Source organism: Bactrocera dorsalis, chromosome 3 (assembly GCF_023373825.1).
Source record: "Bactrocera dorsalis isolate Fly_Bdor chromosome 3, ASM2337382v1, whole genome shotgun sequence".
Classification (NCBI taxonomy): Eukaryota; Metazoa; Arthropoda; class Insecta; order Diptera; family Tephritidae; genus Bactrocera; species Bactrocera dorsalis.
In genome coordinates, this window is record NC_064305.1 from 82,186,324 (window position 1) to 82,211,388 (window position 25,065).

Consider the following 25,065-nt stretch of genomic DNA (forward strand, 5'->3'; position numbering starts at 1 on the left):
ATGAGATTTATAGTAGATTTCCAAAAGAAAACATTTCAAATGTCAGACGCGGCAATCCGATCAGCGGCGGGTAGTGCCATCGGCCACCAGCCAGCAGGCCAGCAGGCAACCTGTCAGCATGGCAAAAAACCATGCACACACACATGAACTCATATGTGTACATATAGAGACGAAAGGGGCATTAGTGACTGTCGGTCTAAACATGAATTTAGTGGGTGAAATTGTTGTTGTCGGCTTTTCTTAAACAAATATGTATATATGACACATGTGTATGCATGTATTTGTGTGCGCCTAACTGTGCTTTGACGTGGACAATTGTCTCAATGCCTCCATCGTCCAGTTCAGTTTTGTCACTGAGTCAAAACGGGAAGAATTCAAATTCATTCACGCCAAACACCGAGCGTCCATCACACGCGCCATTGCTCCTGTCGCTGACTCAAGTGAAAGACAAATCCAACATCGCTGCAGAAGACTCATTGCGATTTATACTAAATAAATACTATTTCCCGTTAGTATAAGCGAGGGCGTTCTCGCATTTCATTCCTTGCATTTACGCGTTTTTCGTTTCCAGTTTACGTGCGCGTGTGTGTGTTCATTGCATTTGATCGCTAATTAGTGCCTGACAAGTGCATTTCAAGTGTAACGCTTCATTTCGTTTACAGAAGAGAAAGAAGAAAAACAAAACCAACACAATGGGCAACTCAACAATGGTAAAGATTGATATACATATGTATAAAGTTATATAATATTTTAGAAATATAATAAATGATCTTCGAAGAGAAATTTGTAATGACAAAGTAATTATTTAGTTTAGCGCTGCTTGCGAACGAGAATTTCCTCATTATTATTTCTTTAGTAGAAAGTAATTTATTTTAGATTTCCGGGTATCTGGGAAAGCATAAATTCTTTAAAAAGTTTTTTTTTAGCCAAAAACCTTCCATATTAATAATTTTAGTCAATATCATAGAGTTCAGTTATTTAGATGATGAAACAAAAAATATATTTTTGAAATCTATCAATTGCTAGATAATAAAAATATTAAGCAGCTCCTCAGCAGTAACGATATTTTCTGCATAACGGGGAACAATATTTAATTAAAGGTCCGTAAAGATTCTGAACGCAGCTCAAATGTCCTACTTAACCTGATCAAGAAATTTACTCACTTTGTTGGAGGTGTGTGTACGAGTATGCGACTAATTGGATTTAGCTATAAAATAAGTTCCTATAAAACTCATAAATGCTCACGGCCGATATAACTTGATTCCGCTGAATTAAACGCAACAAATTACAGCATTTGAACTTAGTACCATGAGCAAAAAATAGTAAAACATTATTCATAATTTTAAAAATTTTTATTTTATTCTTCAAAATCTATGTCGTCCTCCTCAGAGTAATCCCTCTTGGCCCCAATACGCGTGTGCCATTTTTTTTTCAAACCTCGAACAGTTGTTAAAGTCAATATCCGGAATAGCATTCAATGCGCTTCGCGATTCAGATTTAATGTCTCCAATTGAGTCAGAACGGTTTCCCCGGAGCAGTCATTTGAGTTTGCTGAATAGGCAGAAAACGGTGTTTGCGGCACGATATTGGTTGAAAATTTAGCGAAAAACTTAGGAAGAATCAATAAAGTATGCGACGATGCATTACCGTTGGGCAAAAAGAAAGAGTTGTCGGTCCATAATTCCGGCCTCTTTTTACGAATAGCTTCCAGCAAACGACACATAATATATACTTAAATAGTATTTCTTGTTGACAGTTTGGTTGGTTGGAAGGAATTCGGAGTGCACCACAACTCGATAATCGAAGAAAACTGTCAACATAACCTTGATTTTGAACACCTTTGCCACGATATTCTGCCAAATCATCGTTTGTTTGCGGGTCGTCAGCATAGATCCAAGACGCATCGCCAATAATAATACGCTGGAAGTCGGAAAGTATTGTTTCACAGACTTTAACGTTATGATGTTTTTCGAAATTATTGAGAGATTTAGATCCAATCCTGCTTTGACTTTTCTTGGGCCAAAATTATCTTTCAAATAGGGTTACACTGAGCTTTATGATATTTCTACCATTCCAGTAAGCACCAATTCTGTTATTTTACAGACGTGTTGATCATCAGTTGATGTTGTGGCAGCCGTCCTGCACATGCTTCGTCGTCAACGAACCTCTTTCAATAATTTTTACCAATAAAATTACTTGCTTGCTACAAACAATTATCACCGAAAGCACTTCATTGAATAATTTCACTCATCGTAAATATCGCTGAATGTACTTTGTGTGCTTAAGAAAGATAATTTTCGTGTGACATTTGGCACCGATGAAAAAGTTTAAATATTTTTTGCCCTCAGTAGTATAAAGCCCTTTAAAGACAAGCTTCTTACCATTTGTGCTCTTTCTCAAGTCTAACAATTAACTTAGTTCGGTTTTTAAAAATATCATGCTACACTGATTCAATTAGCGTTGTCCGTCAATTGGAAGATCCCATGAATTTGAAGCCGAGTTCATAAAGTTTATGATTTGGTATCGAGCTCAGGACCTACTCAATCAACTATTATTACTATCGAGTTAGTTCATGAAAAAGGTTAAATTTATTTATGGCGAACCAAACAGTTTTCATATTTGAAGCATTTGATGCTATAATCGTTATAAATATGTAAGTAAAAATTCGTCTTCACTGAACTAAACACTGAATACCGAGAATTTATGGCTAAAGCATTTCAGTTGCCACTCCTTTTATGAAATTCCGTCAGATAAATGATCTCAACATTTCGGAAAATCATTCCTGTTAGAATTCCAATAAAAGAAAATTTTTTTGCGCAAAATTATTAGCAGATAATACGAGGTGTGTTCAAAAAGTATCGCGAATCGTAACTGACAGTTTTCTTCGATTGGTCAATAGGAATATTACCTGCAAGTTATGCGCAATTTGGAAGAACAAAAATTGGCTTTTGCACTACGATAACGTCCCTGCTCACACATGACATGACATTTTGCATGACATTTTGGCTAAAAACAACACAGTAATGATGCCGCAGCCACCGTATTCCCCAGATCTGGCCCCCTGTGACTTTTTCTTGTTCCCTAAACTGAAGACGTTTCTCTTGACGAGATAAAGACGGCATCGAAGGAGGAGCTGAAGAAGATAAAAAAAAAATAATTTTTTGAAGTGCTTCGAAGATAAGAAAAACCGTTGGCACAAGTGTATAATATCTCATAGGATTACTTTGAAGCGGACAAAATAGATATTCATGAATAAATAAATAATTTTTGAAAAAACACAAAATTCGCGATACTTTTTGAACACACCTCGTACATCAAAAATTTCTATTGCAACATTTAAAAAATTTCAATATTTACGGCAGATCCTTGCTTGACTGATTATCGTTTCTTTTTACAACTCAACGTACGTAGTCCATACGTTAGTATTATTACTGGAATAGTATTTAAAATGTGGTTTGAACTTTAACGATGATAGAAATTCTTTCGATGAACACAACTAACTTATCATAAGCCTGAGAGGCTGAAACCTAGGAAGACTTTTTGACCTGCACATTAGCCATTGCAGTAGGGGCAGGTGAGTGCACGAAGATAGTGTTGACATTGGCAAATATCAAGCGAATTCAAAATCAGGTGTTGGGAAGATATAGAAAATACGCACAAAGGCGAATGAAGGTTCTATCCCCGGAAGTGTGCATGGTGTTACCAGCAAATGGTATCAGAAAAAGTTTCCAGTTACGTAAGGAAAATTACTTCTTGGTCCTTATTATTTTAAGTTGGTGTCGACTTCTGAAGCGAAACTTTCAAAAGCACTTTGACGCGGATCGGACCGACGGTTCTACTCGGTGTGGCTTCAAAACCAAAATATTTCTACTTTCTATGTTCACTAGGTGTAAAGGTGATCTCCTGATTACAGTTGATTGACTACTAAAATTTATTTAATTGTATTAGGAATTCAGTTAGGGACTAATTGAAAGTCTAAAAGTACCTTCATAAGTTGAGAAGACTAATTCAAATAGAACCTGAGTAAATCAGTAACAGTTTACCAAAAACTATTTAGTTTGGGTTTTGAAATTGTAAATAGTCTACATAAATCGTGTCTTTATTTCTAATGAATATACAAGGGATAAGTTGGAAGATTTTGGGTTCGAAAAATGCATATGGCACATCTCTATCGACGATAGCTGAGTAATTGTGTTATTAATTTTTTTAAGAAAATGTTAGGCGTGGGTTTCAAAAGATAGAAAAAGAAAAAAATAAAAATAAAACAAAATGGAACGCCAGATTTAACTTCCTTTTAATTTTTAACTTGAAAATTTAACGAGAGACGCCCACTTATGAACAGAGGACATAAAACAAATAATAGAAAGTGGATCCTTTCCAGACTTGTAAAAAGTAAATGGAATGACCCAATTAGACTCAAAATTCGGAGAAATATAAATTTGTTCACTTTCGAATAATGCAAATTAATCGTTCAAATATTTGGCAGTTTGTGTGTTTCTCAAAAACAAAAAATCTTAATAATTATTCTCTTCTTATTTCAGCTGAATATACATTATCGTCTGTTTTCCTCCTTTCTATGCACTTTACCTGCCAACAAAATACCTGTTGATTCCGATTTGGGAACTTTATTAACACATTCATACAAATATTACAAATTTTCTTTATGTCAGCGTTGGCAGACGTGGTCACACATGTACGAGTAAGCAACCTAGTAGGCATACAAGATAAAAGATTTGTGTATAGATGTTTCTGTCGTAATATAGTTGTAGCATTTGCCGAGGTTCGAGGCCATGCGATGAAGGGTGCCTTAGACACTTTATAAGTGTTTTCCGCAGAAAGCAGCAATAATTCAATTCAAAATGCAATTTTGTCGGCCGTCAACAAATATGCAAACAAGATATTCTAACAAAATACATATGTAAAGGGTGATTTTTTAAGAGCTTGATAACTTTTTTTAAAAAAAAAACTCATAAAATTTGCAAAATCTCATCGGTTCTTTATTTGAAACGTTAGATTGGTTCATGACATTTACTTTTTGAAGATAATTTCATTTAAATGTTGACCGCGGCTGCGTCTTAGGTGGTCCATTCGGAAAGTCCAATTTTGGGCAACTTTTTCGAGCATTTCGGCCGGAATAGCCCGAATTTCTTCGGAAATGTTGTCTTCCAAAGCTGGAATAGTTGCTGGCTTATTTCTGTAGACTTTAGACTTGACGTAGCCCCACAAAAAATAGTCTAAAGGCGTTAAATCGCATGATCTTGGTGGCCAACTTACGGGTCCATTTCTTGAGATGAATTGTTGTCCGAAGTTTTCCCTCAAAATGGCCATAGAATCGCGAGCTGTGTGGCATGTAGCGCCATCTTGTTGAAACCACATGTCAACCAAGTTCAGTTCTTCCATTTTTGGCAACAAAAAGTTTGTTAGCATCGAACGATAGCGATCGCCATTCACCGTAACGTTGCGTCCAACAGCATCTTTGAAAAAATACGGTCCAATGATTCCACCAGCGTACAAACCACACCAAACAGTGCATTTTTCGGGATGCATGGGCAGTTCTTGAACGGCTTCTGGTTGCTCTTCACCCCAAATGCGGCAATTTTGCTTATTTACGTAGCCATTCAACCAGAAATGAGCCTCATCGCTGAACAAAATTTGTCGATAAAACACATTTCGAACCGAACACTGATTTTGGTAATAAAATTCAATGATTTGCAAGCGTTGCTCGTTAGTAAGTCTATTCATGATGAAATGTCAAAGCATACTGAGCATCTTTCTCTTTGACACCATGTCTGAAATCCCACGTGATCTGTCAAATACTAATGCATGAAAATCCTAACCTCAAAAAAATCACCCGTTATATGTACATACTCGTATATACATGTGTGTGTATGTATGTTGCTGCCTATGTAAGTTATGTTGTGTGTAAAGACAATTTTACAAAGATCACTTGCAGCTGACAAACACCTCAATCGAGGATCCATTAAGAGCAGCTACAAAGTGCACGTTTTTTATTTTTTCTAAAAGTTTTTGTATATATATGTATATTTAATGTACGTATATGTGTGTCTGTGATCATATGTGTGCACGTATGCACTCGTATGCGTGCTTGTTTGCAATTTCACAGGTGAATGTATTTAAATGCTTTTGTCGGCAAACCACAGCAAAGAACAAGAAACAACTATAAATTGCGACACAACTTAAAAATATCATAAATGTATGTGATGAATTTTAAAAATAAACACTTTGAAAAGATTAATTAATTTAAAAAATATATTTTCAATGCAATTTTCAATACGCTAAAGACAGCTCCCATTGTCCACAGAATGCAAGCATCGTTGCTAATGTGCGGTAAAAATGCAATGTGGCGTGCATTAGGATGCAAATATACACATACACATATATATATATATGCATACACACACATAACAACACAAATTTGCATAGGCAAAGTGCTTAGAAATTTAAGAAAGCATTGTAAGTACACATGTTCGCCGAAAGTCATGTTGTAGAAAATATTTTCTAAAATCCTAGCCAAGAAAGCTAAATTTGCATCTTCTATATGTATATATAAATAAAACATATACATATCTGCATATGAATATACATATAAACACATAGACTTTAAGGAAATGGCATGTTGCAACAACTTTCGTCATATGCTGCATTCGACACCCAGCGCATACAAGCACTTGCTGGGCTCAAGTGGGTGCAAGCATTTATGTATTTTTAATTTGTGCCTATACATATGTTTATACATTTGTAAATATGTATATGCACGCATCAGTGCATGTGGCACGACGCGTCAACTCACTGATGCGGCAATAAATTTCTAAATATTGCCATTACATATTAGGTGGGCATTGCTAGGGCAACAAAAAGTGCCTACTCTGCGGTGCGCGTTGAATGGGCAGAGAAAATTTACATTTGTATAATTCGTTTTGACATTTACATGGCGCAAATAAATGCGGCTCGAGGCGATTTCCGAGGCGTGAATGATGCGTTGAATTGGTGAAAATTCAGACGGCAGTTCTATTGGTGAGTGTAAATGAAAATTTTTTACCCAACGCGTGACTTATTGGATTTGGTCGGAGTTTGTGATCAGCTGCTACTTCAAATGCGGTAGAAAGTTTTCGTTTATATGATTAATTATAGTTTTTATAGAATGAAAAGCGCCTACTAACAGATAAAAGATTTTTGAGGTAAACTTAATAAGCCCAAGATCCTTTTTTGGTTTAAAAAGAAAAAATGTAGCTATGACGCAAAATTTTTTGCTATTAATATCGAGGTACATGTAAAAGGCCACTTTTTTCAACTCAGCCGCTATTAGGTGATCAATATGGCAGCCACTCGATCACTACCCGGAGCAAGGTTCGACTTTCTGTATTAATTGCAACCTCTAAAATGACTAGTACAACTTCAGAATAAATTTCTTCGTTTTTACTGAATTCGTTCAGATCTTGCCAAGATCAACTTCTTCCAATTGTAGCTATAAATAATTTGTTATCATCGATCTATACCGCTCTCCATTGACAGTAACGATGTGCGATGAAGTACGGACCGATGATTCCACCAGACCAAAAACCACACCAAACTGTCAATTTAGTTGAATATAAATATTTATCAGATTTTGTGGATTTTCTTCGCACCAGAATCAACAGTTTTATTTGTTTAACGCACCAGTCAGATGAAAGTGAGCCTCAATGGAGAAGATGATTTTCTTCAAAAAATCGTTATCGTTTTCAAAGCGTTTCAAAGCAAAATCAGCAATTTCACGACGTTTACGGTGATCCAATGGCTTCAGTTCTTGAGTGAGAACAATTTTATGCGGCTGCAAGGCTAAATTTTTTCTCAAAATCTCTCAGATTGTGGCTTAAGACAGTCGCAATTCTTAAGAACGTCTTGGCATCGACAAATTTCTGTCGCCAGCAACGCTTGCCTGAACGGCAGCAATATTTTCATTCAAAATAAAATGAAAAAATCACAGATCATGACATATAAAAAATATTTTCATTCAAAATAAAATGAAAAAATCACAGATCATGACATATTAAAAATGGCCGAAACGACGCTTAAAAATCATATCATCACCATTCGAAAACTCAGCATAAGGACCAAGTAGTTTTAAAATTGATTCCGTCAACTAAATTAATAAACCTCATGCATCAATTATTCAGGGGGTACAAAATTTGTGAAAAATGTCATTATTTGGCACAAAAGAAATTCTGAGTGCCACTCATAAGCGGCAGAGCTGTCTGCTATACCCTGCAATATGCGAATTTTGCCTTCCCTTCGCAAACTCATCTACACTTCGCCGACACATATCTAATACATATAAGCATAGCGCCCTCTGAGAGTGCGTTGACAGTGGCCATTGTAGCCGCTGCCCTATTGCAACTTTAGTGCCGTTTACCGCGGCTTGGCCTGCTCAGTCGTAATCGTTGTCGTCGTCGTCGTGGTCGTGGTGTCGTCCTCACACATTTCGCTCCCAGCCGCCAACCGCCAGCCTTTAGCCTGGCCCATGGCGGGCGAGGTTGTGCGGCATTAGGCTGGGCCAAGCGGTCATTAGTCGCAAATTATTAACGTTATTATGTATTGCATCTTCCAACGTAACGGCCGGAGGCGGTGTATTTTCGGCGTTCAGGTGTAAGCGCGTTGGCGGCAGCAACAACTACTAACACCACCACTAACTGCTGTTCTATAAAGCAGCTATATATTAATTTTGAAAAAAAAAAACAGCTACAACAACCACTTCACTCGGTCTGCTGCTGTTGCTGCTTGGTGTGCCTTCCACACCAACAACATCAATTTGCATAGCATTTAGCGATTTAGCGTTTAGTTGGTTCCAAAGAAAGCGCCGCAAATGACACCCAACCACAAACGCCCAACGATCGGTGCGCCGCATTGCTAAACGTACGCGCATCCAACGCAAACACGCTCCGCGCCACAATACTACAAGTTTGCAATCACAATTTATTATTGCATTGTCCTTAGCGAGTTGTCATTGTCGTAGTCGTTGTTGTGTGTCTTGTCGTGCCGTGTCGTGTTGCCACGTCTTGTGTCGTCTCTTGTTATCCTTATTTGTGAATTTATCTACGATTTCACACGCTTGTGTTTTTATTTAACTGAGCAGGCAGCAACACAATGGTGAGTATCCTGGCAGGATATTGCGACGATCAATATACACAAGCGACAAAATATTGAAAAATATCTCATCTATAAGAGGACTAATAAACATTTCGTTTAATAACATACCAAAATTAATTTGTATTTTTAACGAAACCCATCTTCGGTTTCAAATGAAAATCGTCGTAGTAAACCATTAAATTTCGTTAATGGCCAATTGTTAATTTTGCGAATTAGTTGTCTGTAATAATCATTATATTTTACAACTTAAGTACAGAAATTTTTTGAGAAATTATTTTTTATGAGCTGCTGTATGCAAATTTGCAAAGTTTTGCGATTCAAATTGCACGATAGAATGGGAGGTAGAAAAATATATTGGGTAGTCAAAAAAGTCTTTTCGTATTTCTACTCAAACTTCAACTAATTTATTTTATACATTTATTAGGATGATTAAAAAAGATATTTTTTTTTCGTTTGGTACTCGGAAAAATAGGTTTCTAGACACCTCTTAGAAAGCCTCTCCAAAAACTATGAGTTTCATCATTCATAATGATGTTTTTCATTGAGTTATAAAATTCATAAGAAATAAAATATTTTCCAAAAAATAATCAAACTTCAACCGTTAACATCTTTTAAAGGGTTGGGTTTACGAAAAAAAATTTTTTAGAGCATTCAATTTCCTACAAAATCCAAGGAACAAGATACTTTTTCAAGTAGTTGGAAGCGAGATATACATTTTTCTATCTGATAATAAGAAAAAATAGAAATAAAAAACTGTATGTAGGAGAAGCTTCCCGTTACAACTAAAAACTCATGCTTGGAGAGCCTTTCTTAGAGGTGTCTAGGAATCTACTTTTCCGAGTACCAAACGAAAAAAACAATTTTTTTTTTTGAATCACCCTAATATTTATACATATATTTATAATAATAAATAAATAAACAAATACAATATGTACCATTTCGGTCATGCAGTGGAGTGTAAGTATAAATTTCGAAATTTCCAGAACGAAAGCGAGCGAACCGCTGTTGTGCTACCCGAGCTGATACAGCATTATCTCCATAAACTTCACAAATTTCATTGGTGACTTGCGAGATATACAACTGCAACGACATCGACCGAACAGATTTTTTCGACTACCAAATATTTAACGCGTTTTACTTAGTTTCGACTACATGGAGATGACGAAAGTTATAATATTATTTCATATTTTTGGAAGGAAAATACACTTTATTATTCAGTATAATCTCCCTGAAAAATAATACACTTGCTCCAACCATCCTCCAATTTGTGGATACCATCTCTGAAGTGAGAATCCGGAAGGTCTGCAAAATGCCCTTCAACAGCCGTTATGACCTCTTCGTTTGGAGAAAAACGTCTTCCACGCATACAGTTTTTGAGTTCTGGGAACAAATTGAAGTCGCTGTTGGTCAAATCTGGTGAATACGGTCGATGCTCCAACAATTCGAACTTTAATTCATGGATTTTAGTGATTTTAGTGATGAAAAAGAATTTTTTTCTTCTGCAAACCGGATTTTTTTTCACCAATTTTTTACTTCAACTGGCCCAAAATGTTGCAATAATATTCTCGATTAATTGTTTTACTAGCCTTGTTTTCATTCTGAACCATAGTGATAGACCCAAGTCTCATTCATAGTGATAATCGACTCATAAAATTCACCTCATCCATTTTAAAATGCTCCAAATGTTGCTGAGAAAGTCGTATTTGAATGTGTTTTTGTTCCATTGTTAGCGAATGCGGCACTCCATGTGTGTAAAACCTAAAATTTCACTTAAAGTATGGCTCACACTACCTCATGAGATGTGTAGAGCCTAAACTAAATCTTTCTCAGTCAATGTTGATGCACTTTTTGGACGTCCTTCAGGTGGATCGGCGTCAAGGCTTGTACGACCACGTTTAAATTCAGCAACCAAAATATAGATTTATATATATTTTATTTATTATTTAAGGAAATCTTTTCTCCATCTAATTGCCATAGTTAGTTCTAAAATTAATAAAATATTTTTCCCTTAATTTCAGGATGAACTCTCCAAAGACCAAATCGAGCGTAAGTATCGCCCTTGTATGGCTGCAAAGCCCATACAGACACCTACTTTACGCCCCACTCATACGCCGCTGCCATAAAGTTAATCCACAGCTTAAAGCATTTCAAAACATCAACACCTGTTCAAAAGAGTGCAGTAATTTCAAAAGACACAGCATAATTTTAAATGCCCACACACCGCTTGGCACCGACTCTTTTGTTTGACGAACGCTATTTTATTGTGCTGGTGCGCTGGCGCCGCGCTGTTGAATCGCGATAATGGCAAACAAGTAGCGCATAATCTTAAAGCGGCTGACAAAACTGCCAACACACGCGAGCATTGCAATACCCAATATTTCCGCCTAGGTTGCACGAGGTGGGTTGGCAGTAAACAGTCACCGGCGCCGCATGACGTTTGCCACATGCCACAAAATGTGTCAGTAAACGCCTACGCACGTGATTAGAAAAATTTTATGATGAAAGCCCAACCGAAAGTGCTCTCTCACAAAAGCATAAGCAAAGCCAATATTGGAAAGGAAAACATAAATGTATTTGTACTCTGTTTATTGGCGGCTCCATGCTGTGTTTGCTTGGAAGGAAAACAAATTTTCATGCAAATACTTAGCGATTGTCGAGAAGTAGTTCGGCTTTTGATATGCTTAACTAGTTGCTAATGCAATGGGTGCAATATTTGCTTAGGCATTGCGTGTCTGGCGTTTTCATTTGCATATATAATTGCATAAAAATATACATAGATACCCTAAAAGCCAGCAAAAGTGGACTTTCAAATTTATGTCATAGCATTAAACTTTCAATTCTCGCCACAAAAATGAATGAGACAGCATTATTTAGCTAATGTTCAGGGCCTTCGGTGATACTTAAATTGTTATAATTATGTTAAAATTCCATAATGAAAATTTCGTGATGTAATATGCACTTAGTTAAAGCTTTTATTTATTGAAAGACCAATTAGAAAGGTTCTTTTCCAGCTCTCTTTAGAAGTATTTCTCACTTAGTGGAAAAGCTTCATATACATATATGGAGTCATTTTTAATAATTTCCTAAAAGAATAACTATGAAACCAGATGTTTCAGCCATCCAAACGGCATCTCCGTTTTTACCGTTGTGGGGCTCGGCTTCGAAACATATGGGGTTACATGGGTTTCCTCGGGTAAAAAACCGCTTTTTTCAACAATTTTTTTCCTTCATCCAAGTCTTTAAAAATTGTATCTCAAAGACCTGTGCAAAATTTCATGAAAATCGGTTGAGTCGTTCTCGGGAAATCTTGCCAACAGACTTCAAAAACACGGTTTCGAGGTAAACGCGCCTAAAAATAGCGCATTTAGCATAGCTTGCCTCGAATGCACATGTTCTGAAGAGTTTATCTCCGAAACTATTATTCGGATCAACTTCAAAATTTAGGGTCCCCTTAACCTAACTGTCAAACCAACTGTCATAATCCAAGTTTGTGTCTGCCATATATTTTTTAGCAAAGTATTCTATTATTATACTTCTACCCTCAACCCATCTTCAGCAAGGCGCATTTCTTCGTAAATATCCAAAATCGACAGAGGATCTTTAGGCTCTCTTGCAATGATAAAAAATTGCTCGTTGATGATTGGTGTTTCTTGATTCCCGAAGCTAAATACATATACAGGGGCGGATCCAGAGTAGAACTTTGTGAGGGACCTCTCCGTAGATTCGCGCCTATACATATAAAGGGTGATTTTTTAAGAGCTTGATAACTTTTTTTAAAAAAAAAACGCATAAAATTTGCAAAATCTCATCGGTTCTTTATTTGAAACGTTAGATTGGTTCATGACATTTACTTTTTGAAGATAATTTCATTTAAATGTTGACCGCGGCTGCGTCTTAGGTGGTCCATTCGGAAAGTCCAATTTTGGGCAACTTTTTCGAGCATTTCGGCCGGAATAGCCCGAATTTCTTCGGAAATGTTGTCTTCCAAAGCTGGAATAGTTGCTGGCTTATTTCTGTAGACTTTAGACTTGACGTAGCCCCACAAAAAATAGTCTAAAGGCGTTAAATCGCATGATCTTGGTGGCCAACTTACGGGTCCATTTCTTGAGATGAATTGTTGTCCGAAGTTTTCCCTCAAAATGGCCATAGAATCGCGAGCTGTGTGGCATGTAGCGCCATCTTGTTGAAACCACATGTCAACCAAGTTCAGTTCTTCTATTTTTGGCAACAAAAAGTTTGTTAGCATCGAACGATAGCGATCGCCATTCACCGTAACGTTGCGTCCAACAGCATCTTTGAAAAAATACGGTCCAATGATTCCACCAGCGTACAAACCACACCAAACAGTGCATTTTTCGGGATGCATGGGCAGTTCTTGAACGGCTTGTGGTTGCTCTTCACCCCAAATGCGGCAATTTTGCTTATTTACGTAGCCATTCAACCAGAAATGAGCCTCATCGCTGAACAAAACACGCGCGAGTTAATTCATATACTTATGAATGGTTTCAAAAACTATATATTCTTTTGCTGAATATGAACTTTATTCTTTTGAATTACATAGTTAAAATGAACATGTTTTTGTATTATCCTATGTCTTATATACTATTCGTTAAGTTGATAACATATCCATGTTTTGTGGCTTAGGTCTAAAGTCTAATCTTATTATTTATTATAAACAAGTGCTTATCATGCGGCTTATCTTGTGGCCTATGCATGTCTTGTATTCAGATATGAGTTCAAAGTCTTGTTTTGATACTCTTGTTTATTTGTTTAGGCAGAGCTGGCTTTATCAGCGTTTCTCATATACTTGTGTATAAATGTCGTTGATACTGGTATTAACTCTCCTCCCTCTTAAAAAAAAACAAAATGTCCTCATTTTTATAATGTAAAGTTGGTTGTGAGTTTTTGGAGTTCGTGTAGTTTCTTTCTTTCTTGAGTAACTTGTCGTAGTTTGATTAATTTGAGTAGTGTCCAAATTATCAGGATTATAATTCCAAATGTTGTAATTGTGTAGCAAAAAGTTTGGATCGGGTGATCTTCGATTGGAATGAGTAGTTTATGTAACTTCCGGATATTCGTAAATTTAGTTTCTTCATTGGAGTTGATTACTTCATCAATTGTTATGGTGCCTTCATGTTGGATTATCTGTTTTATTGTATCCTGTATGTTTATGTACTTTCGTCCATTTATTTTAATGGTGTCATTGAACTGGATCAAGTTTACTCCTGAGATAGTTTCGTTATTAATTTCATATTTTCCATCTAATATTATATTACCATAATCTAATATTGTGATATTTGCATTTGTTTCTTCAATAGTTTTACAATTTGCTTTTTCTTTTAGCACTAATTTCGAAATACATTCATTATCCTTGTTGGTTTTACATATAAAAGTATTTAGTGATTGTTTACATTCTTTTACTCTTGAATAATTATTTATATTACATTGAGCTATATATTTGTCTAATATATATTTGCCATGCAGATAGCTTAATGATGTTATTTTAAATAATTTACATTTTTGCGTTATTAAAGGATATTTATAAATGATTACATATGTATCCTTAATTCTAATTACATTTATTGTAGAGTATTCCATTACATTTAAAACTGGAATATCTAACTTTTCGTTTTTTATTATTTGTTTTATATCATTTAAATTTAAAGACTTAGACAAGTAATTTCCTGTCTTTACAGAATTTATAGTTTCGAATAGGGTTTCTAATTCCTTCAAAGTTTCTGATATGACCAGGCTTGTTGAGATTGATTGAGGATCAACCTTTGAGATTGACCGTTCAAAGTGTGAGTTAATGACTCTCTGTTGATTATTATTTTCTATTATTTCATTTAAATGTGTTTTTATTTCAATAAGATCGTCATGATCTGGAATCCCAGTTATAAATTTTATTATAGTCCCTAAAATGTTTATTGATCTTTTTTGTATTGAGTGTGAAATAGTTTGTTCAATTAAATTTGAGATTCTATTTTCGTTTATAATATCCTGTTGTGTCCTGCCAATTGATCTATATTCTATCTGTTTGTATCTTTCCATTATTGTCGTTAAATTAAATAAATGATATAAAAATTCGGTATCTTCATATAGGTATGCGTCGTCAGTTTCGGTGAATATAAATTTTTTATTTTTTAGATTGCTCACTGTGTATGCTTTTATGTTTATTATTAAATTCAATAGGAGTATTACGAATGTTATCTTTATGTAAGACATGTTGTCTTCCTCCTCTCTCTACTAAAACTGTGTCCTCACGGTTTTCTATAACTATGTATTTTAGATATTTTTGTTCAGTTTTTGTACGTCGTTTTGATAGTGCGTAAATTATTTGTTTTGGTTCATAAACTTTTTGTGTTCTTTTCTTATTATGGTATTCTAAAACTTTGTCTTTGTTTTTTTCAATCAATTGTTTTATTTCTGGATAATTCTTCCTATTAAAAAATACTTCTACCGGTTTTTGTTTGGTCACCGAGTGTATTGTCCTATTATACTCGTATGCTGCGTTAAATATTTCCGTAACTGGATCGGTGTTATTTTGTTTAGCTAATGTTGCTGCGATTTCTATCAGTGTGCTATGCAAGCGTTCAACTGAACCGTTTGATGTCGAATGAGCTGTTGGCGTACGATTATGTGTTATATGAAGTCGTCGGTATAGTGACAAACAAGATATCGATGTGAATATACTCTCATTGTCGGTTTGTAGGTTTCTACAATATGGGTATGTAAGTGTGAGAATTTCTTCTAGTTTGTCTACGGTGTTGACTTTATCTGCTATTTCTCTCATTAATAAATATTTTGAGTACCTACACATACTAGTTATATATGTTCTATTTCCTATGTGGAATATATCCATACTTATAGATTCTCCTGGTAGATTTGTTGCTGGTGTTCTCCCTATCAGTTGTTTTGTTGGTCTACGCTCGTATTTTTGTTCATAACAATTTGAACAGTTTCGTGCAAAGTTTTTGATTTGTTTCGCCATATCGGGCCAAAAATATTGTTGTCTAATTTCCATCGCGTTATTTTTCTCATTTCTATGCGCTCGGTTATGTGTATTTGTTATAATTTCCAATTGCCTGTTTTTGTCTGTTATGTCTTCGACTAGATTTTGTGCTATAAAGAGCTTGTAGTTTAGAAAATGTTTACTTAGTAGTGATTTTATTGAGAATAGTTCTTGTTCATCGATTTTAATCGCGTTATTGAAATTAGGTGTAAAAATTTCTTTTAAGGTTTTTGTTAGATATTCAGTGTTTTGGTATTCAATAATGTGTCTGTGATACTTTGGAAAGGTCGTTTGTGTTTCTTTTTTATTTCGTTCAGTTTTCTTCAATATGATTTGATTCTTAAATGAATTTATCGTTTGTTTTGCGTATGTATAGTTTTCGTTTGGTGAACTACGTGTCGAGTGCATCGATTCTATTGTTGAAGTGTTAATTTTTTGTCTTGATAATGCATCTGCTACTACGTTTTGATTTCCTGGTTTGTATACTATTTTTGCTCCAGATTCTTGTATAAAATGTTTCCATCTTTTTAGTTTTATATTTGGATTTTTGTCCGAAATAGAAAATATCAAAGCCTGGTGATCAGTGTGTATAGTTAAATCTGCTATACCGTAAATATAATTCCTAAGTTTTCCAATAGCCCATACTATTGCTAATAATTCTTTTTCCGTTGTACAATAATTTTCTTCTGTTTTTGTTAATGTTCTTGATATAAAAAATATAGGTTTCTTTTCTTGTGATAAGACTCCTCCTATGGCAAAATTACTCGCATCTGTAGTTAAATCAAAAGGTTTTGAGAAATCTGGTTGAAATAGTTCAACTTGTTCTTTTAATTTTGTTTTAATTATTTGTATAGCTTTTATGGCTTCTTTATCTAATTTAATTTCTTTCTTAGCTGACATTTTTTTACTTGTTATACCATTTTCTCCTTGTAGATGTATGGTTAGTGGTTTTGTTATTTTGCTATATCCTTGTATAAATTTCCTATAATATCCCGCCATACCTAAAAATGACCTTAATTCTTTCAGGGTTTGAGGTATCGGATACTTGTCTAATGTTTCTACTTTCTTAGGATCTACCGTTATCCTATTTTGTGTTATTATATGTCCTAAATATTCGACTTGATTTTTAAAGAAGTGTGATTTTTCATCGGAGATTTTCATATTTGCTTTATGTAATGCGCTTACTATTATTTGGATGTGTTTAATATGTTCTTCAGGTGTCGAGGAATATATTAACACGTCGTCGATATATACAAACGCAAATTTATTTATATATTCTCGTAGAATATCATCAACACATCTTTGAAATATTGAGGGTGCATTTCTTAATCCGAAGGGCATTCGTATGAATTCATATTTAGCTCCATTTATGGAAAATGCTGTTTTTTCCCTATCTTCTTTTTTTATCATAATTTGGTGAAATCCTGCTTCTAAATCTATCGTAGAAAAATATTTAGCTTTACCTAACGCTTGTATTGTCATGTTTATGTCCGGAATAGGATATCTATCTGTTATAGTTTTTGAATTTAATTTTTGAAAATCTATCACTAATCTTTTCTTGGGTTTTCCATTTTCATCTATACCCTTTTTTGGTACTGTCCAAACTGGTGAGTTATAAGGACTTCTACTAGGTTGTATTATATTATTCTTTAATAATTTTTTTATTTCTGAATTGACAAAATCGTTATCTGCGTACGGATATTGGTATTGTTTCGTCCAAACAGGTTCATTATTTTCTGTCCTAATGGTTGCTTCTATCGCTGTGGTAAATGGTAACTTTTCTGTTTTATTATTTCTCCTAATTATTTCTCTAATCTCCTCTTCATAATCTTTATTATCATTTGTGTAATTTATTTTTTGATTTTTGTTTTTATTTTTATATTTTAATTGTAGTGACGTGAAATCTATTTCTGCGTTTAATTTTTTTAATCCACAAAATCCTATTATCATATCAAAATCTTTGATATCTTCTAGTTCAAAAAATGGTAAATCATGGTTTAACAGATGTATTATTTTTTTACTAGTCATGATGGAATATCCATGCATTGATTTTGTCCATACAGGATCTATTGATATACTCTTACCTATTCTGCATTTTTTTGATATGTAGTTGTTTGTAGCGCCTGAGTCGATCATGATATTCACTTCTTGTTGTGTCGGACCATCCTTGAGTGTAAGGCAAGGCAGTCCATTCTTTAGCCTAAAAAAGTACTCGATGTATCGTCAGCTTCTTCCATGTGTCTGAAGGTTTGTTCTGGCTGAGGTTCAGGTTGTTGCTGTGTGTTGATCCTTTGTATCTTTTGCGGAATGATGTTTCTGTTAGAGTGATTTCGTTTGCACCCACTGTTTCTTTGAGGTTCGTCAACATCCATGCGTTCTTGTGGTGGTTGATATGTATTAAATCCTCTTTGAGGTTGTGTATAATTGTAATTGTTCCTCATTTGTTGCCTTGGTTGGAATTGATTTTGCCTGAAGTTGTTATTATTATGATTATTATGATTAGGTTGATTATATTGGTTTCTTGACCATTGATTTAAATTATTATTTTGCCATTGTGGTGGATTAAAATTAAAAAGGTTTGTCTTTTCCGGTATTATTCTATGTTGATTAGTTGGTCTTTGCCAAAAGTTATTTAAATTTTGTTTTTGGATTTCGATAGGTCGTCTTAGATTTTTATTTTCACTAGTTTGTTGTAATCGTATTTCGATTTGTTTAGCACTTGTATAGGTTTGCATTAAACTTTGATATTGATTTGATGCTAAGGCTGTTGCCAAATTTTTATTTTTTAATCCTTTAATAAATTGTGTTATAGATTCTTGTTCAATATATTTGTTATTTATTTCTGTTTTTAGAAGGTCCACTGTATTTTTAATCAGCTTCCTGTGCAATGTCAATGTGTATTGGAAATAAGTGTCCAAGTCTTCTGTTGGTTGTTGTGCCAAGTTCTTCATGTGTTCTTGTATTTCATACAGTGCGTTTGGGTCGTGATATAGTGCGTCCAAAGCTTCCATGATACTGTAGAAGTTGAGAGGTGTGTTGTTGCATTCAAGTAACATATCTGCATGCCCCGTGATTCTTCTTCTGAAGGTTGTAATGATATTGTAGAATTGAGGTGTATTCTGGAATACTTGGAGTGGTTCCATGACTTTCATTACATGTGACTTCCATATCGTATACTCTTCTTTGTTTCCTTGGAAAATAGGTAATTCCTTTATGACTTCGATTTGTACATCTGTTACATTCTGGTATTGCATCGTGGCTTCTTGGTATATTGTTGGAGTAGAAGTTTCGCTAGTATTAGGATTTGTAGTTTGGAACATCCGTAATATTAACTCCTTGTCCTTTCTCCTTTCTTCGTCCAATTTCGAGAACTGATTCTGAATGTAGGACATTATGTAGTTTTCAGGAGTGGTAGGGACTGTAGCTGAAGGATTTATGTCCTCGTTAGGCATTGTCCGTTTTGCTCCTTGACTCATTTTTTGAGTGTCTGTCTTCGTTAAGGAAGATTTAAAGATTTTGGCTTTCTTTACTAAAGATTTCAGCTTGAGGATTTAGATGTCCTTCTTTATGCGCTTCGAAGATTCTTAAGGATGCCGATGTCCTGTTGTGCGATCTCCTCCTTCCCAGTAAAGAGCGGTTGAGCCCCCAGTTAATTCATATACTTATGAATGGTTTCAAAAACTATATATTCTTTTGCTGAATATGAACTTTATTCTTTTGAATTACATAGTTAAAATGAACATGTTTTTGTATTATCCTATGTCTTATATACTATTCGTTAAGTTGATAACATATCCATGTTTTGTGGCTTAGGTCTAAAGTCTAATCTTATTATTTATTATAAACAAGTGCTTATCATGCGGCTTATCTTGTGGCCTATGCATGTCTTGTATTCAGATATGAGTTCAAAGTCTTGTTTTGATACTCTTGTTTATTTGTTTAGGCAGAGCTGGCTTTATCAGCGTTTCTCATATACTTGTGTATAAATGTCGTTGATACTGGTATTAACTCGCGCGAAACACATTTCGAACCGAACACTGATTTTGGTAATAAAATTCAATGATTTGCAAGCGTTGCTCGTTAGTAAGTCTATTCATGATGAAATGTCAAAGCATACTGAGCATCTTTCTCTTTGACACCATGTCTGAAATCCCACGTGATCTGTCAAATACTAATGCATGAAAATCCTAACCTCAAAAAAATCACCCGTTACAATGATATAATGCCATAAATAGATAAATGTAGACTAAGGACCCATTATGTAAAGGTCCTAAGTCTTGAACTTAATTTCACAACAAAACATCTTTCATCTATCAGTCCTACCCCCGCAGTACTTAGATTTCCTATACTTGTACTATACTAAAATTACCTCGAATATCTTCCCACAGTCTTGCGTAATGCTTTCAACGCATTCGATGCCGAAAAGAATGGCTACATCAACACCACCATGGTGGGCACCATTCTAAGCATGTTGGGCCATCAATTGGACGATGCTATGTTGGCCGAAATTATCGCCGAAGTCGATGAGGATGGTTCGGGACAAATTGAGTTCGAAGAATTCACCACATTGGCGGCGCGTTTCCTCGTTGAGGAGGACGCCGAAGCGATGCAAGCCGAACTAAAAGAGGCATTCCGTCTGTACGATAAGGAGGGTAACGGTTACATTACCACCGGTGTGCTGCGCGAGATTCTGCGTGAATTGGACGATAAATTGACCAATGACGATTTGGACATGATGATTGAGGAAATCGATTCTGATGGCTCAGGAACGGTTGATTTCGATGGTGAGCTGGAAACGCAAACAAATGACAATTTATTGGTTTTCTTGACATAATTATTAGAAAATTTATTAACAAAATTTTTATTTTTGTTCGTTTGCTTAGAATTCATGGAGGTCATGACCGGCGAGTAAGCGGTAAATACTACGCAGGCGCTGCACCATTTATATGGCCGCAAATCTTTACCTACGGAATATGTAGTATTTTACAAAAACCAAAAATGCCAACAACAATGGAACAACACTCACACACACAAACACACGCTCGTCAAACAGAATTATTATTAAACTTTGTTATAATTTTTGTTAAAATATTTAAAACACATATATATATTTAAATCAACAAAAGAAAAGCAACCATTAAAAGTAAAGTCCATTAAGTTATTGTTTAATAAAAAAGTACATATATATATAATACAACTTAACTGTTTTGTCCTTATGTTATAGTGAAAATTGTTAAATACATTAATGTTTTCGTCCCTTTTCGTGCAACTATCAAACCACTTTTGTATGTACACATTGCATACCAAGTCAAGGGCTTGTGACTCAACACCCAATACTCACATAAGTCATGAACATAAATAAAAGTAACATGCATGCATTATAAATACAAACATTTTTATTGTTTTTATTTTACAAAATTACCAAAAATTATTAAAAATATTTTATCAACTGTGTCGGCACATTGCGCGGCAACAATTGCTTACTGGGTTGTGCGCCATGCCATGTGCAACTATGACGCGGAGTAAAAAGTTTCTAAACAATTATTGTTAAATACATTTATGTTAAAAAATTATATATACAAGTATGTATATTACTCAAGTTAAAGTTAAATTAAATATAAATTAATTATTTGCAATGCTCGTCGTAATTGAACCAAACAAGAAAGAAAGTCTACTAAGTTTAAACTAAGTTTTACAACAACAACGCGTATATATATTTACGTATATGCATTTTAATACATACTTATATATTTACGTAGCCAAAAAAATGTGTTTTTTTTCAAGAAAGTCTCTAAATTATTGTTAAATTATTTGTTTTTCTGTTCAAATGTTAATGTTGTTATGTGAAAAAAATTATTATCCATTGTTCAATTGTTCGTGAAATTTTATTATTATTATTATTATTCAAAACACTATCATATTATGCAATATGTATGTATATGCCAATACACTTAGAGGAAATATATACATATAAATGAAGTAAATACTCGTGTAAGTACACATTTACTACAACACACACACTTAAATCGCAAGGATATGCCGTTATTGATACAAAGGTTTCCTATAAAACTCCTTTTTTTAGTAATTTAAGCTATAAACTACACGTTATTTAATGAAAACATACTTGACTCCACCAACTACAAATAAAAATGTTCAAATAAAACCACAAAAACAAAGCAAATTTACAAAAATAAATTCGAAAATCAAGTAATTCAATTTCAACCTCGAATTACAACAACAAAAAACAAACAAAAACACAACAATTGTTTTATAAACAAAAAGCAACTAAACAAAATAAGCATAGCTTATAAATAAAACAACAAAACCAATGAACCATGAATGTCAACAGCAACAACGAATTTTAGAATCACAAAACCAAAATAAAAAAATTTAAACAAACTAAATTCAAATTTACACAATGAAAAAAAAACACATTCAACCAACAACAAAAAGAAATGAATGAAAATTGTAAAATATGTATTCAATGGATGTTTTGGGAGTTCCGTAAAAAAAAATAAAGTAAATAAAAGCCAAATAAAATCTGGTAAAACTAAAATGATTAGTGGTTTGGCACTAAGTTGTTTGATTTTCGAAAACTGATTGAGAAAATGGATATCCATATGATAGGAATTAAAATTCCAGACGCAGCTTTTACTACTAATACTTCCAACTTGTAAAATGAACTTCCGACTTGTACTAGAAGTAAAAGCTTTAATTTGACGAAAGCTCCGATAAGCGCAAATCACTTATAAGCAGAGATATTTTGATATTTTTGGAGCGTAATAAATATACGTCCTCAATTCGGCTTCAAAGATATCGCTCCCAAAATCGTATTTTCTATATAATTTTAGAGGAATCCAAAGAATCCTTCATTTTTTAACTATCTATCGTGCGGCTCAAAAAAATTTAATTTTGTGTTTATCATAAAAATAATAAAAACATATTTATTTATTTTAGATTCCGAATTTCTAAAGCTGTTCAGAATAAAGTTTTATTTTTCCAACGAATATTTTAAGTAAATCTGACATGCCACTTTGAGCCAGAAATGTGTAAAAGACATTTCGTTTCGGATTATGTCTGTCAGGTAAAGAGTGCCTTTCAAGTCAAAAACATTATTAGCGATTAAAATACTGACAGACCGTACCCACAATGTACTCATGAATACTGGGACGCCGGTCAAATCAGCCTTGAGATAAGTATGAAGTAGATTCCTCTAACTTATAAACAATTCTACTTCGAAAAAGTTGTAGTAATGGTAACCCGTATTCTTTGGAATGACGAATTTAGATTTCCATGATGAAATGCCAAACAATACTGAACAAAAATAACGTGGCAGCTGAATAACAACTAACGCATAAACTGTCAAAAAAGGCTATTGAAAAAGTACCTTTACTCGCATCACTCGTTATAAGCAAACCAATGCCAACGAAAGAATTCGACCAACTTTCCCACGACGTTCGATGAAAAAAGTAAGTCATAAAGACTCGTGATTATGCTTTGACCACAATATTTTTCTTATATGATCGTTAAAGCATCTAACTAATGCCAGAAAAAAATTCTCATATTTTAATACAAAACTTTATTATCGGGTTCAAAGGATACCCTTTTTCAGCCAATGGTACAAGTATGCCAAAAATTATTCAAATTTTCAATACACTTATTATAAGCCTTGGGTGCCTTCAGCTAACGAATTTTTGCTTCAATAGACTAAGTTTTTCGTTCTAAAACCCGAAAATTGTAACAAGAAGCCAAATCGTATTTGGAAACAAATTAGGGAGGATAATGATGGCATGCGACGGTGAATCTTCGTGGTAAAAATTTATGAATTTTCTGTCCGCAACTCGGGTTGTTTTCGATTGCTTCACGTAAGCACTTCAAAGCAGGCAACCAGTATTCATTATTGAAAATTTCACCATGTAGAACAAATTCATGGCAAATCACACCACGGTAATCATTGAAAATGCTGAACATATCATTTACCTTTAACCAATCTTGACGCGTTTGTTTTTCGGTTTCGGCTAATTTTCGAATTGCCATTGGATAAGGTATTGTACAGTTCCGTCGTAATCTTCATAACTCCGCGCCACATCAACAGTGATGCGTTTGATGAATATATGCTCCTCACCTATGTTATCAGCATGTCTTTTGCGACGTCAACTCCATGTCCTTTTTGCAAAAGATTAAGAATTTTTAGTAATAGTTTACTAATGACACGCCTCATACCCAAAACATTAACCAAAATGTGTTGAGTTGAGGAGTTAATCCAAAGAGATGTTAATGATTTTTAAGTACATTTTTTATAACTTTACAGAAGTGGATAGACGACTTACAAGTTTTTGATGACAAATTTGCTAAGATGGGAAAATGATTTATTAACTGATGTTGTCATTTCAAAAAGACTTGTATGGTATTTTATTTATCACGTGAAAATTTATCGAATTTTGGCGGATCTGCACATTACCTTTCTTACAAATGTCGTTACTTGACAAATAGCTCCAGGGGTATCAGAAGTTGTTTGAAATACACTAAGATGTGGCAATCATTGTAAAAATATTATTGCACCTCGACTCATCAAGTTTAATCGCCTTTTTACGGTTTTGTTCATTCCAATGAGTATGATTCCCCATACACAAGGCACAGATAACGATCTAATTTTTTTCCTTTCGCCTTAACGTTCCACTAATAGTTCCGAATATTGTTTAATTCCATATACGCTGTGAACTCTGCCAGAAGTTCAGAAATGAGGAGAATCAGTTGAAAACCACGCCTATTTCCTGTACTATCTCTAATTTGAAATTAGAATATAAAAAACCTTAATAACCGATTTTTTCAAATAATTTGCAGTTAACAGGAATGATCTTGAAGTCATTGTCAGCATGCTCGTATTTTATTAATGTTGATGCAACATG

General features: G+C 34.4%; 1 protein-coding gene across 2 annotated transcripts; it reads left to right on the forward strand.

Moving 5' to 3' along the window:
- Positions 1-343: 343 nt before the first annotated feature.
- LOC105226206 (troponin C) lies at positions 344-22,712 on the forward strand. Of its 2 annotated transcripts, none has more exons than XM_011205024.4 (4): positions 344-710; positions 11,163-11,190; positions 20,545-20,940; positions 21,040-22,712. In XM_011205024.4, the coding sequence occupies exons 1-4, from the start codon at positions 693-695 to the stop codon at positions 21,066-21,068; spliced, it is 471 nt and encodes a 156-aa protein (XP_011203326.1). In that variant the 5' UTR covers positions 344-692; the 3' UTR covers positions 21,069-22,712. The 2 variants fall into 2 exon arrangements, with proteins under 2 accessions (XP_011203326.1, XP_029406039.1); XM_029550179.2 differs by lacking the exon at positions 344-710 and adding an exon at positions 8,433-9,144.
- Positions 22,713-25,065: the final 2,353 nt, after the last annotated feature.